The sequence below is a fragment of the Anomaloglossus baeobatrachus genome, chromosome 4, assembly GCF_048569485.1.
Source record: "Anomaloglossus baeobatrachus isolate aAnoBae1 chromosome 4, aAnoBae1.hap1, whole genome shotgun sequence".
NCBI classification, from domain to species: Eukaryota; Metazoa; Chordata; class Amphibia; order Anura; family Aromobatidae; genus Anomaloglossus; species Anomaloglossus baeobatrachus.
In genome coordinates, this window is record NC_134356.1 from 253,137,012 (window position 1) to 253,155,064 (window position 18,053).

The following is an 18,053-nucleotide window of genomic DNA, read 5'->3' on the forward strand; positions in this document are numbered from 1 at the left end:
ACGGAACAAGAAAATTGCCAACAGGCAACAGGGAGGGAGCTGGGTCTCCCAATACGGAACTATAAGAAAAAGAATTTACGGTAAGTAACAAAATTCTCTTTTTCTTTATCGTTCCTTTGGGAGACCCAGACCATGGGACGTTCCAAAGCTGTCCCTGGGTAGGAATAAACAGAAAAAACTAAGAAGTAGGCGGAGCCTAACTTCACAAGTGGGCGACAGCCGCTTGAAGGATGCGTCTGCCCAAGCTCGCATCTGCCGAAGCATGAGCATGCACTTGGTAGTGCTTCGAAAAGGTATGCAGGCTAGTCCAAGTGGCAGCTTGACAGACTTGTTGAGCCGTAGCCTGGTGCCTAAAAGCCCAAGAGGCACCGACAGCTCTGGTCGAGTGTGCTTTGATCCCCGGCGGTGGAGGCACCTGAGTACTCTGGTAGGCGTCCGAAATGGTCGATCTAATCCAACGGGCCAAGGTCAGCTTAGAAGCAGAGAGACCCTTGCGCCGCCCTGTGGTTAGCACAAAAAGAGAGGTGCACCGCCTAAGCGCAGCGGTGCGAGACACATAAATCCGGAGAGCACGCACCAGATCTAGAGTATGCAGCGCTTTCTCAAAGCGATGAACAGGGGCCGGACAGAAGGAAGGCAAGGAAATATCCTGGTTCAGGTGGAAGGGAGAGACCACCTTAGGAAGAAGGTCCGGGGTCGGACGGAGAACTACCTTGTCTTGGTGAAAAACTAAAAAAGGTGACTCCGTGGAGAGCGCAGCCAAATCAGAGACTCTCCTGAGAGAAGTTATGGCAACTAGAAAGGCCACCTTTTGAGAAAGACGATACAAAGAAACCTACCTAAGGGGCTCGAAAGGGGGTTTCTGCAATACAGTGAGGACTAAGTTAAGGTCCCAGGGATCCAAGGGCCGCCGATAAGGCGGAATGATGTAAGACGCACCTTGCATGAAGGTGAGGACCTGAGCTAGCCGGGCGAGACGCCGCTGGAACAGCACTAATAGAGCTGAGACTTGTACCTTGAGAGAGTTGAGGGACAGTCCTAGCTGCAGACCGGACTGTAAAAAAGACAGAAGGGTCGGCAACGAGAATGGCCAAGGAGAATGGCCGGAAGAGCGACACCAGGACAGGAAAATTTTCCAAGTCCTGTGATAGATCTTGACGGAGGAAGACTTACGGGCCCGAGTCATAGTGGAGATGACTTCAGGAGGAATACCAGAAGCCGTCAAAATCCAAGACTCAAGAGCCACGCTGTCAATTTGAGTGCCGCAGAATTCGGGCGGAAAAACGGACCTTGCGAGAGCAGGTCTGGACGGTCCGGAAGATGCCACGGCATCTCCACGGACAGTTGGAGCAGGTCCGGATACCAAGCTCGCCTGGGCCAGTCCGGTGCAATGAGGATGACTCGACGGCCCTCCATTCTGATCTTGCGCAGGACTCTGGGCAAGAGAGCTAGAGGGGGAAACACGTAGGACAGACGAAACTGGGACCAGTCTTGAACCAGAGCGTCCGCGGCGAAGGCCTGAGGATCGTGGGAGTGAGCCACGTAAACCGGAACCTTGTTGTTGTGACGGGATGCCATTAGGTCCACGTCCGGAGTGCCCCACTTTCGGCAGATTGACTGAAACACTGCCGGGTGCAGGGACCACTCGACACCGTCCACGGATTGACGGCTGAGATAATCTGCCTCCCAGTTTTCTACGCCAGGGATGTGGACTGCGGATATGGTGGACTTGGAGTCCTCCGCCCATTGAAGAATGCGTTGGACCTCCAACATTGCCAGGCGGCTGCGTGTCCCGCCTTGGTGATTGATGTAGGCAACCGCTGTCGCGTTGTCTGACTGGACTCGAATGTGCCTGCCTGCCAACAGGTGGTGAAAGGCTAGGAGAGCTAGAAGCACAGCTCTGGTTTCCAGCACATTGATTGAAAGGGCTGACTCGGACGGAGTCCAAGTGCCCTGTGCTCTGTGGTGGAGATGTACCGCTCCCCAGCCGGATAGGCTGGCATCCGTGGTGAGAATCACCCAGGACGGAGTCAGGAAGGAGCGCCCTTGGGACAGGGAGAGGGGTCGAAGCCACCACTGAAGAGAGCTCCTGGTCCGTGGCGACAGAGCCACTAACCTCTGTAAGGAGGAAGGCCGCTTGTCCCAACAGCGGAGAATGTCCAGCTGCAGAGGACGCAGATGGAACTGGGCAAAGGGAACAGCCTCCATGGAGGCCACCATTTGACCCAGCACCTGCATCAGGCGCCTGAGGGAATAACGGCGGGGCCTCAGGAGAGAGCGCACCGCTAGCCGGAGAGACTGCTGTTTGATTAAGGGCAACTTCACAAGTGCCGGCAAAGTCTCGAACTGCATCCCTAGGTACGTGAGACTCTGGGTCAGAGTGGATTTGGGAAGATTGACAATCCACCCGAATTTGGCTAGGGTGGCGAGAGTGAGCGAAACACTCCGCTGACAGTCTGCACTGGATGTACCCTTGAGCAGAAGGTTGTCCAGATAAGGAAGCACTGCTAATCCCTGGAGGTGCAGGACCGCAATCACTGCCGCCATGACCTTGATGAATATCCGAGGGGCCGTGGCTAACCCGAAGGGGAGAGCCACGAATTGGAAATGATCCTCTCCTATCGCAAAACGTAACCAACGCTGATGTGACACTGTGATTGGCACATGTAGATAGGCATCTCTGATGTCGATGGACGCCAGGAACTCCCCTTGGGTCATAGAGGCAATGACTGATCGCAGAGACTCCATGCGAAAATGCCGCACCCGGACATGCTTGTTGAGAAGCTTGAGATCCAGGATGGGCCGGAAGGTACCGTCCTTTTTTGGAACTAGGAAGAGATTTGAGTAAAAACCTCTGAACCGTTCCTGAGCGGGAACTGGGACAATCACTCTGTTTGCCTGCAAGGACGCCACGGCCTGCGAGAAGGCGGCGGCCTTGGAGCAGGGGGGAGTTGAGAGAAAAAATCTGTTTGGAGGGCTGGAAGAGAATTCTATCCTGTAGCCGTGAGATATGATGTCTCTCACCCACTGATCGGAGACTTGCTTTAACCAAGCGTCGCCAAAGTGGGAGAGCCTGCCACCGACTAAGGACGTGGCTGGAGTGGGCCGAGAGTCATGAGGAAGCTGCCTTAGTGGCAGAACCTCCTGCGGTCTTCTGCGGACGCGCTTTTGGGCGCCAGTTGGATTTCTGATCCTTGGCGGAGTTAGCGGACGAGGCGGAAGGCTTAGAGGATGACCAGTTGGAGGAACGAAAGGAACGGAACCTCGATTGATTCCTAACCTAGGCGGGTTTCCTGGTCTTGGTTTGTGGCATGGAAGTACTCTTCCCGCCAGTAGCTTCTTTAATGATTTCATCCAGCTGTTCACCAAACAGCCGTGAACCAGCAAAAGGGAGCCCAGCAAGAAACTTCTTGGAAGAAGCATCTGCCTTCCACTCTCGAAGCCACAAAATCCTGCGGATAACAAGAGAATTAGCTGAAGCCACCGCAGTGCGGTGAGCAGCCTCTAGCATGGCAGACATGGCATAAGATGAAAAAGCTGAAGCCTGAGCAGTTAAGGTAACCATCTCAGGCATAGATTCCTTGGTGAGGGAATGCATCTCCTCTTGGGGAGTGAGACCACTCCTTGACCACCTCAGGTGGAAATGGAAACCGGTCATCAGAACCACGCTTTGGAAAGCGTTTGTCAGGGCAGGCCCTGGGTTTGGTCACAGCGGTCTGAAAACTGGAGTGGTTAAAGAACACACTCTTCACTCTCTTAGGCGAGGTAAACTGATGTTTTTCTGCCAAAGAGAGTTGCTCCTCTGACACTGGCGGATTGAGATCCAGCACAGAATTAATAGAAGCAATCAAATCACTAAGATCTGAGTCACCTTCAGAGAAATCGATGGGATACATAGCCTCCGAGCCCCCAGTGAGGGCATCCTCCTCATCTTGAGAGTCAGCTCTTGAGACAGAGCCGTGGGATGGGGAGGGGGAGGAAACCCTGCGCCTTCTCTTAGAAGGACGGGGTCTGGGATCAGATGATGAATCCTCCGTGAGCTCCGATGGACGGAGGTTAGAGGATAGGAGTCCTCTGTCAAGAGTATTAGAGGCACCCTGTGAGGGGGGCTGATGCATATTCATCAAAGTCCTGGACAAAAGCCCCATGGACTCAGCAAATGACTGGGATATGGACCTAGAAAAGGACTCTACCCAGGCCGGGGGTTCAATCACAGGTGCAGCAGCAGCCTGAGAGACCACTGGGGGTGAGACTCCAGGCTGTGGCACCGCCAAGTTAGAGCAACCATCACAGTGTGGATAAATGCTCGGCTCAGGCAGCAGGAGATTACATGCAGTGCATGCAGAATAAAGCTTTGGAGCCTTGCTCCTTGTGTGAGACATGCTGCTGGAGTGGGGGCTTTGCAGAGAATGAACCCCAGGGAGAATATACAGAGGTCCACAACCGGAGACCGGCCGTGGCTTACCAGACCGCTGAGCGCGGTGTTGTGTGCCCTCCAGATCCCGAAGCCCGGTCCCCCAGTCGCAGCACCTCAGCAGAGATGCAGAATGCAGGATGTCCCAGAGCAGAGTGAACTCTGCCTGAGAAATGACTAGGGGGCGTTCCTATAAAAGAGCGGGAACTGGAGGGCTATAGAGACCTGCAGGGAAAGAGGGACACCCCAGCAGTGGGGAGTGTCCCTCCCCTGTGTAGAACGGCCGCCGGGAGGAGCCGAACCTGTCCCTCTGTATGAGTCACATGCGAGGGCAGGAAAATGAAACTAGGCCTCCGGCAAAGCCGGGGCCTAAATTTAAGCGGCGAGGCCGACAAGCAGGCACCATCGGCGCGGTTCTCAGGCAAAAGCTAGAGAATCCGCCGGAAAAGTTAAAACAATCACATACAGCATACTCTCCCCTTACAATAAAGAACCGGGACCCCCAACATAAACGTCTCAGGTACTTAGCTGCTGAGACGCAGGGCCATGTCCCTGGGGATGAGTGCTCCGGTCCAACAGAATCCTCAAGGGGCTGTGGATGGAGACCGGACTCCTGCCAGGCATGGAGACCGTGCTGGCTCCCACTTCAAGCCAGAGCCCAGAAGGGATGGTGAAGGAGCGCGGCATGTAAGGCTGCAGCCTTGTAAATCAACCTTAAAAACACCGCCGACACAGTGGGGTGAGAAGGGACATGCCGGGAGTCCAGACATGGACCCGCTTTTCTTCAAACTCTTTCCAAAAGTCAAACAAATCAGATGAGAATGCATGTGTGGATGTATGCCTCCTGACACAAAGCAATAAACTGGCTAGGACTGGCTACCAGGGGGTGTATAAGCTCAGAGGGAGGAGCTACACTTTTAAGTGTAGTACTTTGTGTGTCCTCCAGAGGCAGAAGCTAAACACCCATGGTCTGGGTCTCCCAAAGGAACGATAAAGAAAAACAATGCGTCACACATTAGTGCCACACATATGTGACACATTGTCCTTCACTGTGTCATGTCTGGCACTGGTCTCTCCTGAGCGCTTATAATATACCTATCAGTTAGCTACAAGTGGACGGCACATAGCACTATGTCTTCTCTAGCAATCGCATACTGGGCATGCATAACATACTCCAGTGGTGCTGGCGCAGTCATATCTCCTGGCTCTTAGCTCTTATGCTTCTGTGGCTGGGGTTTACTGCGCACACTTAAGTCTTTCGAAAACTGCGCCGTCTTCCGGCAAGACACAGTTTTGCTCAATACTCTAATTTATATGACTCCTTAAATATGGGCAGGCTTCAACTGGAAGGGTGCCCTCTGCTTTGCCCTTGCTTCAGAAGCAAAGATGACTCTGCTCGTAGCGTAGAAGAGTGCTCTATTCAGATCAGTGGCATAACTATGCCACAGGTCCGAACTGTCAACTTTAGGCTATGTGCGCACAGTGCGTTTTTCGCGGCGTTTTTGCACGTTTTTCGGGTGCGTTTTTGGCCTCAAAACTGCATGACTTTGCTTCCCCAGCAAACTCTATGAGTTTTCATTTTTGCTGTCCGCACACAACTGTTTTTTTAAGCTGCGTTTTTGAGCTTGAAAAAAAAAATGGACATGTCAATTCTTTCCTGCGTTTTTCAGCGTTTTCCGCCCATGCAATGCATTGGAAAAACGCAGAGATCAAAAACGCAGCAAAACGCAGCCAAAAACGCACCAAATCGCGGTAAAAACGCATGTGTTTTTTGATGCGTTTTTTCGACGCCGGTGCGTTTTTGTGCGTTTTTAGCAGACAAAAACGCACAAAAAACGCAGCGTCAAAAAAAAACGCAGCGTGCGCACATAGCCTAAAGGAGTGTACAGACTTTGGGAAAGAAGGAAGCCAAGGACAGAGGATTGGTGTGCTCCTGAAGACAAAACATTAACATAACCCAAAGCGATCTGTTATACTAGATTACAGTTACCTCTGATACTCCTTGTAGATTAACCCCTGCTGGTGACGCATCACAGCAAGTTTTCTCTTATATTCTTCTAGTGCTTCCTCCAATATCACAACTGACTTTTCTTTAGACTCGACCTCCTGAAATCAAATACATAGGAAGTATTAAAAGATTAGAGTCTTCCAAAAGTCAAATATAACTCAATAGTATTATAAACCACTGTATTTCTTTATATTTTGTAGTAATACAGATGCAGCTCACTTTACATGAGGAGTACAGGCGAAAAGATGTGTTCATTTTCCTGTTTTAATAAAGTCTAATTAGTTTGCAAGTAAAATTTGAGTCAATTCCTTTTTTCTAGTTGTCTATTTACTGTCTGTAGATGGAAATACAGCTTACATAAAGTGTAAGCGAGCTGGGCAAACTGTTGGCCATGTGTAGTCATTGGACTGCTCCTGTCTGCCCGCGGTATGAGACAACCAAAGGCCTGGAACAGTGTGGCCACTCGCTACCAGACTGGCATCTCAATTTCAATGGTGTTTACATATTAAGGATGTGAAAACAATGGTGGAATGAGGAGTCATCAGCTCCCTACTCTACCATTCATCCTGTGCGCCTGAGTGTCAGTGCAGCAGGCATGATGATGACACTAGATCCTCCTGCTGCATGCAGCCTCAGTCCATATGCTGCACAGAGAGCAGTGCATTGGGGAAATGGGGAGAGGTGGGTGTTTTTTTTTTTCTTTTTTGTCAATCAATACTTGTGGTGGTGGAGTGGAAAATCTCTGTGTGTGGAGCTGTGGGGACATCATACTGTGTGGAAGAATGCTCTCTGGAACATCATAATGTGTGGAGGTAGCTGTAAGGCTACTTTCACACTTGCGTTGAACGGCATCCGTAGCATTGCGTTGTGTGACGCATGCAACGGATGCGTTGCATATAGTGGCACAACGGATGCTATGGATCGTACAAAATAACGCAATCCGTTATAGGTTTTTTTCCTTGACTTTACACATCTGGGCATGCGCAGTTGTGTAAAGACGGATGCGTTAACGGAATCCGTCAAAATGACGGATTCTAATGGAATCCACCACCATAGGCGTCCATTATAAAAACAACGGACGCCAACGGATTCCTGAAGGTTGCGTTTTTTTGACACTCCGCCAAGTGCAGAAAAACGCTACATGCAGCGTTCCATCCGCCCAAGGGTCACGGACGGTCAGCGTCAAAAGAACTGATGCACCGCGGGGCGGACGCAATGCAATGCCATCCGTTGCTATCCGTAGCTAATAGAAGTCTATGAGGAATCAAACGGTTTCCTGCAACGGTTACCGTAATTCCTCAAGGCTGCGGATAGCAACGGATTCCGTTCAACGCAAGTGTGAAAGTAGTCTAAGGGTCATCATACAGTGTGTGTGTGTGTGTGGGGATCAATCTGTTTGGAAGGGGGCAGTGGGGGTATCATACACTGTGGGATGCTGTTGGGGCATCATACTATGTGTATGTTGGTATTGTGGGTGCTATTTTACTGTGTGGTGAGAAATGTGAATCATGATACTGTGTGTGGGGGATAGTGAAGGTATCGTACTGTGGGAATTTGTTGGGATATACTGTTTGTCTATGGTGAAATTGTGGAGGAAATCATTCTGTGGTGAAGGACAGCTTTAGGATCATCTGGCTGTGTGGGTGTGACAGAAGGCAGCATATTGTTTGTGAAGAAGAGGAAGAAGAAAAATCGGCACATTCAGAATAAAATGTATTCTTGCTTTATTTCCATATAGAATTAAAAAAAGTCCATCCAAAAAATGAAGACCCTGACGCGTTTCCGCACAGAAGAGCGTTTTTAATCAGAGGCTAACATTCTTAGCATGCTCTTGTGCGCCGTAAACGCGTCAGGGTCTTCATTTTTTGGATGGACTTTTTTTTAATTCTATGTGGAAATAAAGCAAGAATACATTTTATGCTGGATGTGCTGATTTTTCTTCTTCTTGTGCTTTCCTCTACCTCCTGTTTAACACTAGAACTACTGGACTCATGACACCTATATAGAAATACATGGTGCAAAGTAGTCAAAATGACTACCTCAGTAGTTCTAGTGTTAACATGGTTTGTGGTGGCATTGTACGGTGTGGGTAGAACTGTTCATCAGGTCACATCTATATACTCTTATGTACTTAAGGCTGAAAAACAGGAGCAGTATCTGCTTTTTTTTTTTTTTTATAAAAATAAGCATTAAATTCAGCTTGTTGGTTTAGTCCTCTAGAGTCAGAGTCACTCATGTCACTCTGGACCTTTGGGAAATGTAATTGTCCATCCCTGACATTAAGGCAGTTTACCGTATTATTCGCATTATAAGATGCACTTTTGTTCCCCCAAATTTTGGGGGAAAGTAGGGGGTGCGTCTTATAATCCGATTATACAGATTATATACTGCAGGGCCCAGGGGAGGTGGGGGCAGCTCTGGAGCGGTGCTGGGGGCTGAGGCAGGCTGGTGGAGGCTACAGCAGGAGATCTACTGCTCCCGCTCATATAATATGCACTGCCGCTGTCCATCACCGTGGTGCTGAAACTGCACCGCGGCGATGGGCTGGGGGAGCGGCGCATATTATATGTGCCTGCGCCCCCCTTTGATGGCACATGCCCCCCTCCCCCGTGTTAGATATGGCCCCCATGCTGCTGCCCATCCTAAAATAAAAAGAAGGGAATTTTGTTTACTTACCGTAAATTCCTTTTCTTCTAGCTCCTATTGGGAGACCCAGACAATTGGGTGTATAGCTTCTGCCTCCGGAGGCCACACAAAGTATTACACTTTAAAAAGTGTAACCCCTCCCCTCTGCCTATACACCCTCCCGTGGACCACGGGCTCCTCAGTTTTGGTGCAAAAGCAGGAAGGAGGAAACTTATAAATTGGTCTAAGGTAAATTCAATCCGAAGGATGTTCGGAGAACTGAAACCATGAACCAAAAGAACAATTCAACATGAACAACATGTGTACACAAAAGAACAACCAGCCCGAAGGGAACAGGGGCGGGTGCTGGGTCTCCCAATAGGAGCTAGAAGAAAAGGAATTTACGGTAAGTAAACAAAATTCCCTTCTTCTTTGTCGCTCCATTGGGAGACCCAGACAATTGGGACGTCCAAAAGCAGTCCCTGGGTGGGTAAAAGAATACCTCGATAAAAAGAGCCGAAAAACGGCCCCCTCTTACAGGTGGGCGACCGCCGCCTGAAGGACTCGCCTACCTAGGCTGGCATCTGCCGAAGCATAGGCATGCACCTGATAGTGTTTCGTGAAAGTGTGCAGACTCGACCAGGTAGCCGCCTGACACACCTGCTGAGCCGTAGCCTGGTGCCGCAATGCCCAGGATGCACCCACGGCTCTGGTAGAATGGGCTTTCAGCCCTGAAGGAATCGGAAGCCCAGAAGAACGGTAGGCGTCAAGAATCGGTTCCTTGATCCACCGAGCCAAGGTTGACTTGGAAGCCTGCGACCCCTTACGCTGGCCAGCGACAAGGACAAAGAGGGCATCCGAACGGCGCAGGGGCGCCGTGCGAGAAATGTAGAGCCGGAGTGCTCTCACGAGATCTAACAAGTGCAAATCCTTTTCACATTGGTGAACTGGATGAGGGCAAAAGGAAGGTAAGGAGATATCCTGATTGAGATGAAAAGGGGATACCACCTTAGGGAGAAATTCCGGGACCGGACGCAGAACCAAATTATCCTGGTGAAACACCAGGAAGGGGGATTTGCATGACAGCGCTGCTAGCTCAGACACTCTCCGAAGTGTTGTGACTGCCACTAGGAAGGCCACCTTCTGCGAAAGGCGTGATAGAGGGGCATCCCGCATCGGCTCGAAAGGTGGTTTCTGAAGAGCCGTTAGCATCCTGTTAAGATCCCAGGGTGCCAGCGGACGCTTGTAAGGTGGGACTATGTGGCAAACTCCCTGCAGGAACGTGCGGACCTGCGGAAGCCTGGCTAGACGCTTTTGAAAAAACACGGAAAGCGCCGATACTTGTCCCTTGAGAGAGCCGAGAGACAAACTCTTGTCCATTCCGGATTGAAGGAAAGAAAGAAAAGTGGGTAAGGCAAACGGCCAGGGGGTAAAACCCCGATCAGAGCACCAGGGTAAGAAGATCCTCCAAGCCCTGTGATAGATCTTGGCGGACGTTGGTTTCCTGGCTTGTCTCATAGTGGCAATGACATCTTGAGATAACCCTGAGGACGCTAGGAGCCAGGACTCAATGGCCACACAGTCAGGTTGAGGGCCGCAGAATTCAGATGGAAAAATGGCCCTTGAGACAGCAAGTCTGGGCGGTCTGGGAGCGCCCACGGTTGACCCACCGTGAGGTGCCACAGATCCGGGTACCACGACCTCCTCGGCCAGTCTGGAGCGACGAGGATGGCGCGGCGGCAGTCGGACCTGATCTTGCGCAACACTCTGGGCAGCAGTGCCAGAGGAGGAAATACATAATGCAGTCGAAACTGCGACCAATCCTGAACTAATGCGTCCGCCGCCAGAGCTCTGTGATCTTGAGACCGTGCCATGAATGCCGGGACTTTGTTGTTGTGCCGAGACGCCATGAGGTCGACGTCCAGCGTTCCCCAGCGGCAGCAGATCTCTTGAAACACGTCCGGGTGAAGAGACCATTCCCCTGCGTCCATGCCCTGGCGACTGAGAAAGTCTGCTTCCCAGTTTTCTACGCCCGGGATGTGAACTGCGGAGATGGTGGAGGCTGTGGCTTCCGCCCACAGCAGAGTCCGCCGAACTTCTTGGAAGGCTTGACGACTGCGTGTGCCGCCCTGGTGGTTGATGTACGCGACCGCCGTGGCGTTGTCCGCCTGTATGCGGATCTGTCTGCCCTCCAGCCACCGATGGAACGCCTTTAGGGCTAGATACACTGCCCTTATCTCCAGAACATTGATCTGAAGGGAGGACTCTGTCGGAGTCCAGGTTCCCTGAGCCCTGTGGTGGAGGAAAACCGCTCCCCACCCTGACAGACTCGCGTCCGTCGTGACCACAGCCCAGGATGGGGGCAGGAATGATTTTCCCTTCGACAGAGAAGTGGGAAGAAGCCACCACTGAAGAGAGGTTTTGGCTGCCAGTGAAAGAGAGACGTTCCTGTCTAGGGACGTCGACCTCCTGTCCCATTTGCGGAGAATGTCCCATTGAAGTGGACGCAGATGAAACTGCGCAAAGGGAACTGCCTCCATTGCTGCCACCATCTTCCCTAGGAAGTGCATGAGGCGCCTCAAGGGGTGTGACTGGGTCCGAAGGAGAGAGTGCACCCCTGTCTGCAGCGAACGCTGTTTGTCCAGCGGAAGCTTCACTATCGCTGAGAGAGTATGAAACTCCATCCCGAGGTAAGTCAGTGATTGGGTCGGTGTCAATTTTGACTTTGGGAAATTGATGATCCACCCGAACCTCTGGAGAGTCTCCAGAGCAATGGTCAGGCTGTGTTGACATGCCACCCGGGAGGGTGCCTTGACTAGGAGATCGTCTAAGTAAGGGATCACCGAGTGGCCCTGAGAGTGTAGGACCGCCACCACGGATGCCATGACCTTGGTGAAGACCCGTGGGGCTGTCGCCAGGCCGAAAGGCAGTGCCACAAACTGAAAAAGTGCATCGGCTCGCTCGGGGGGGCGGAGATGTTCTGAAGAAACGAGTCGGAGGACGAGAGCTGAGCTCTATCCTGTAACCGTACGACAGAATGTCTCTCACCCATCGGTCTTGGACATGTGGCCACCAGGCGTCGCAAAAGCGGGAGAGCCTGCCACCGACCGAGGATGCGGTTTGGGGAGGCCGAAAGTCATGAGGAGGCCGCCTTGGAGGCGGTTCCTCCGGCGGTCTTTGGAGGACGTGACTTAGACCGCCATGCAGAAGAGTTCCTCTGGCCCTTCTCTGACCTGTTGGACGTGGAGGATTGGGACCTGGCTGAGGGCCGAAAGGACCGAAACCTCGATTGAATTTTTCGTTGCTGAGGTCTTTTTGGTTTGGACTGGGGTAAGGACGAGTCCTTTCCCTTGGATTGTTTAATAATTTCATCCAATTGCTCGCCAAACAAACGGTCGCCATAAAATGGCAAACCGGTTAAGAACTTCTTGGAAGCAGAGTCTGCCTTCCATTGGCGTAGCCACATGGCCCTGCGGACTGCCACCGAATTGGCGGACGCTACCGCTGTACGGCTCGCTGAGTCCAGGACGGCGTTCATGGCGTAGGACGAAAAAGCCGATGCCTGAGAAGTCAAAGACACAACTTGCGGAGCAGAGGTACGTGTGACTGCATTAATCTCAGACAGACAAGCTGAGATAGCTTGGAGTGCCCACACGGCTGCAAAGGCCGGAGCAAAAGACGCGCCTATGGCTTCATAGATGGATTTCATCAGTAGCTCTATTTGCCTGTCAGTGGCATCCTTGAGCGATGAACCATCTGCCACTGATACTACGGATCTAGCCGCCAGTCTAGAGACTGGAGGATCCACCTTGGGACACTGAACCCAACCCTTAACTACGTCAGGGGGGAAGGGGTAAAGTGTGTCATTAAGGCGCTTAGTAAAGCGCTTGTCCGGAAATGCTCTGTGCTTCTGGACAGCATCTCTGAAGTTAGAGTGATCGAAAAACGCACTCCGTGTACGTTTGGGAAACCTAAACTGGTGTTTCTCCTGCTGTGAAGCCGACTCCTCTATAGGTGGAGTTTGGGAAGAAAGATCTAGCACCTGGTTGATGGACGCTATAAGGTCATTTACTATGGCGTCCCCTTCAGGTGTATCAAGATTGAGAGCAACGTCAGGATCAGAGCCCTGAGCTGCGACCTTCGCTTCATCCTCCAGAGAGTCCTCATGCTGAGACCCCGAACAGCGTGATGAAGCCGGGGAAGGTTCCCAGCGAGCCCGCTTAGCCGGTCTGGGACTGCGGTCCGTGTCGGAGTCCTCCCCGTGGGACCTAGGTGTCACCCCAGGAGCACTCTGCTGCGCCGACCGAGAGGGGCCTGGGGGCGATGAACTCACAGTGCCCAGGGCTTGTGTAACCGATCTGGACTGCAAGGCTTCTAATATCTTAGCAGACCATCTGTCCATAGACTGAGCCATGGATTGTGAAAGCGACTCAGAGAGTTTCTCAGCCAAAACTGTAAACTCTGTCCCTGCCACCTGGACAGTGGAAGCCGGCGGTTCTACCTGAGCCGAGGGTCCCACCAGTGCCCGAGGCTCCGGCTGAGTGAGTGCCACAGGGGCCGAGCATTGCACACAGTGAGGGTAGGTGGAACCTGCAGGTAACATAGCCGCACAAGAGGTACAGGTTGCAAGATAAGCCTGTGCCTTGGCACCCTTGCTCTTTGCGGACGACATGCTGTAGTCTCCTCTGAGAGTGATCACTGAGGGTATATAGCCAAAAGCAAAACAATGCGGCCGAACAGAGAAAATGTATACAAATATATATATATATATATATATATATATATATATATATATATATATATATATATACACACTTCGGCACCCAAGGGGGGCCAGCACCGGGTAACCGGTGTGGCTTACCGACCGCCCAAAGCGGTTGTGTGTCCACCAGATTCCCTGCCTGGGCCTCCCAGAGCTGTAGAGCTTGTACTGAAATCCTCCACCGGCAGATGTGATTGTAAATATGGCTGCCAGAGCTCTCAGGGGAGGAGGGAGCCGTGGGCGTGACTAATAAAGTGCGGGAATCTGGTGCCCCACAGTGCTCAGTGAGGGGGGAGGAGAACACCTAAGTATGCTCCAGCCCTCACTGCCGACGTCTAGTCGACCGTCCCGCCCTTACCCCTGACTGGCAGGCCCGGGGGCAGGAGTTATGGTACTAGGACGCAGAAGCCGGAGACTAAATTTAATAACGCGGCCGGCAAACAGGCGCGGTCGGCGCGGTAGTCCCGGTCGTCACAAAAAAACAGCAGCCGCTGCAGCGTCTGTAACACAGGCGCTCCATGCACCGTCCCCAAGGGGACACAGAGTACCTTTTAGATGCAGGGCCTGTCCCTGATGATACTCAGTCTCCTGTCCGTCAGATTCCTCCAGGGGCTGCGGAGGGAGCCCGGTCCCAGTGAATGGTGACCGGTTAGGATCCCACTTCTCCCAGAGCCTCTAAGGGATGGGGAAGGAAAAACGGCATGTGGCTCCAGCCTTTGTACCCGCAATGGGTACCTCAACCTTAACAGCACCGCCGACTTAGTGGGGTGAGAAGGGAGCATGCCGGGGGCCCTGTTGGGGCCCTCTTTTCTTCCATCCGATACAATCAGCAGCTGCTGCTGACTAAAATGGGAGCTTGAGTGAATGTGTGCCTCCTTCAACACAAAGCATAAAACTGAGGAGCCCGTGATGCACGGGAGGGTGTATAGGCAGAGGGGAGGGGTTACACTTTTTAAAGTTTAATACTTTGTGTGGCCTCCGGAGGCAGAAGCTATACACCCAATTGTCTGGGTCTCCCAATGGAGCGACAAAGAAAAAAACTTTACTTACCTCCTCCAGCGCTGATCTCTCGGTCTCTCCCCGGTCTCCCTGCTGCCGCTGTGATCAGGCACGCAGAGATGATGTCACTCTGCTGTGCCGATCACATTACCAGCACCGAGGACCAGGAAGTGGAGGAGCTCAGCAGCGCGGAGACACGAGAGAGGACAGCGCTGGAGAAGGTAAATAAAGAGTGTTTTATTTTACTATGGGCAGCAGCATGGGGGCCATATCAAACACAGGGGGACGTGTGCCACCCATAGGGGGCCATGGGCAGCACAGGGGGACGTGTGCCATCCACAGGGGGCCATGGGCAGCACAAGGGGACGTATGCCATCCACAGGGGGCCATGGGCAGCACAGGGAGACGTGTGCCATCCACAGGGGGACATGGGCAGCACAGGGGGACGTGTGCCATCCATAGGGGGCCATGGGCAGCACAAGGGGACGTATGCCATCCACAGGGGGCCATGGGCAGCACAGGGAGACGTGTGCCATCCACAGGGGGACATGGGCAGCACAGGGGGACGTGTGCCATCCACAGGGGGCCATGGGCAGCACAGGGGGATGTGTGACATCCACAGGGGGCCATGGGCAGCACAGGGGGCCATGGGCAACACAGGGGGACATGGGCAACACAGGGGGACATGGGCAGCACAGGGGGACATGGGCAGCACAGGGGGCCATGGGCAACACAGGGGGACATGGGCAACACAGGGGGACATGGGCAGCACAGGGGGACATGGGCAGCACAGGGGGACATGGGCAGCACAAGGGGATGTGTGCCATCCACAGGGGGCCACGGGCAGCACAGTGGGATGTGTGCCATCCATAGTGGGCCATGGGCAGCACATGTCATCCATAGGGGGCCATGGGCAGCACATGCCATCCATAGGGGGCCATGGGCAGCACAGGGGAAAGTGTGCCATCCACAGGGGGCCATGGGCAGCACAAGGGGATGTGTGCCATCCATAGGAGACCTGTTCCAGCTGTAGGAGACGTGTGCCATTTATAGGAGACCTGTGCCAGCTGTAGAGGATGTGTGCCAGCTATAGGGGACGTGTGCCAGCAATAGGGGACGTGTGCCAGCAATAGGGGAATTGTGCAAGCAGGGAGACGTGTGCCATAAACAGGGGACGTGTACCATCAATAGGAGACGTGTGCCATCAATAGGGGACGTGTGCCATCAATGGGAAACATGTGCCAGCACAAAGGGGGATATATTCAATATAAAGGGGGCCATATCCAGATTAAGGGGGCTAATTTTAGGATGGGGGGCTATGAGGGAAATATACCCTATATGATTTGTTAGACGGACACTGGCATTATAAGATGGACCGCATTTAACATTAAAAAAAATAATTCTCTTTTCCTTCACCAAATTTGGGGGTGCGCCTTATAAAGCCAAAAATACGGTACATGCCAACTCTACATTCAGAAAGAGAAAGTAAAGAGTACCAACATTATGACAGAATGGAGGACTACATTAATATAATGTGTTGATCTGGCTACGCTTAAAATAAAAAGCCATCCTTAGACAACCTCCTTAGGTTAATACACCGCATTCCAAATTATTATGCAAATGTTATTTTTCTCGGATTTTACTAAATGGTCAATACAAATGAGTCAGTATAATGTTCAAATACTCAACCATTAAAGTATAAATCTAATTTTATTGGACAAACATCCCAATGATAACAGTATTTTCCCAACAATAAACTCAAAATACACTGTTTTAAATTATTCTACACAACAGTTTCCAAACATTTAATAGGTTGAAAAGAACTCAGAATAGCCTCCCAGAGGTGCTGTGTTCTCAATGGGGAAGCAGTCAGGGGAGGATGGTGGCCACACCTTGAGTTTCTCTCTGTTCTGCCAATAGCATCCAATGACACAGAGGGATTCATTCCCACAAGAGATGGTGCATTGTCATGCATGAAGAGGATTTAGCTTTTTGCTATGGTTGCCACCATTCAGGAACCCTAAAGGGGTCTACCAGCTCTCTCCCCATGATTCTGGCCCAACACATGACTCCGTCACCTCTTTGCCGACATCGCAGTCTTAATGGGACATGGTGGCCATCTACAAAGCATCCATTACTCCATCCATCTGGACCGTCCAGGGCTGAATGGCACTCATCGGTAAGGAAGGCAGTTTTAACTTTAGATTTCATATATGACTGGACCCACTGAACTGTTTCTGACTGCCTTTGGACACTGTTTATGGTATGCCAAGTAGGAGATTTGTGCAGAATATCTAGAGGATTCTACACCTTAAGGTTCGTGGGACTCCAGAGGCATCAGCAGTTTGGGGTTTGGGGTGAGCTGGACCGCAGAGTGAAGGCAAAAGGGCCAACAAGTGCTAAGCATCTTTGGGAACTCCTTCAAGACTGTTGGAAGACCATTTCCAGTGACTACCTCTTGAAGCACATCAAGAGAATGCCAAGAGTGTGCAAAGCAGTAATCAAAGCAAAAGGTGCCTACTTTGAAGAACCTAGAATATAAGACATATTTTCAGTTGTTTCACACGTTTTTGTGAAGTATTTCATTCCACATGTGTAAATTAATAGTTTTGATGCCTTCAATGTGAATCTACAATTTTCAGAGTCATGAAAATAAAGAAAACTCTTTGAATGAGGTGTGTCCAAATATTTGGTCTGTACTGTACATTTTCATGAAATATCCAATGTTTTCACATCTTGCTCAAGGCATTGCACTATCTGATGCTTTTCAGTAGCAAAGCGATCATTTTTCTTTACCATATTGCTTGAAATCTGTGGCTTGCTTAAGGCCTCTTTCACAGATCAGTGAAAAACACACGTTTTTCACTGACGTATAAAAGGTACGTATGTCCCTCCGTGATTTTGGCACATGTGTGATGTCCGTCTGTTATCCGGGATAATACACGGAGATCAGGCACTTATACTCACCTGTGAACGCCGCTGCTGTCCGTGGTGCTGAAGTCTCTCGCGATGCTGTGTCCGACCGCTGCTGTCTCCCCGCTGCTGTTACTTCCGGGTCGGTTGTGCAGTGCATATGTATGAGCATAATTAGCTGGCCTAGAAACCGCAGCAGCAGTGGCTGGAGACAGTGTCGCTGGAGACGGGAGAGTTTAAAAAGCTTTTTTATATTAAATGTACGTGATTTTTCTGGTACATGTTACATGGATCACACCATAATGTGGTCCGTGAGACATCAGTGATGCCAG

General features: G+C 51.5%; 1 protein-coding gene across 5 annotated transcripts in view; it reads right to left on the bottom strand.

Annotated features, from left to right (window-relative positions):
* Window positions 1-18,053, bottom strand: part of CEP290 (centrosomal protein 290) — a 451,099-nt gene that overhangs the window by 284,403 nt on the left and 148,643 nt on the right. For all 5 annotated transcript variants that reach the window (XM_075344782.1, XM_075344781.1, XM_075344784.1 and 2 more), the window contains one exon: window positions 6,405-6,520. In XM_075344782.1, the coding sequence (XP_075200897.1) occupies window positions 6,405-6,520 (116 nt within the window). The remainder of the gene's footprint in view (window positions 1-6,404; window positions 6,521-18,053) is intronic.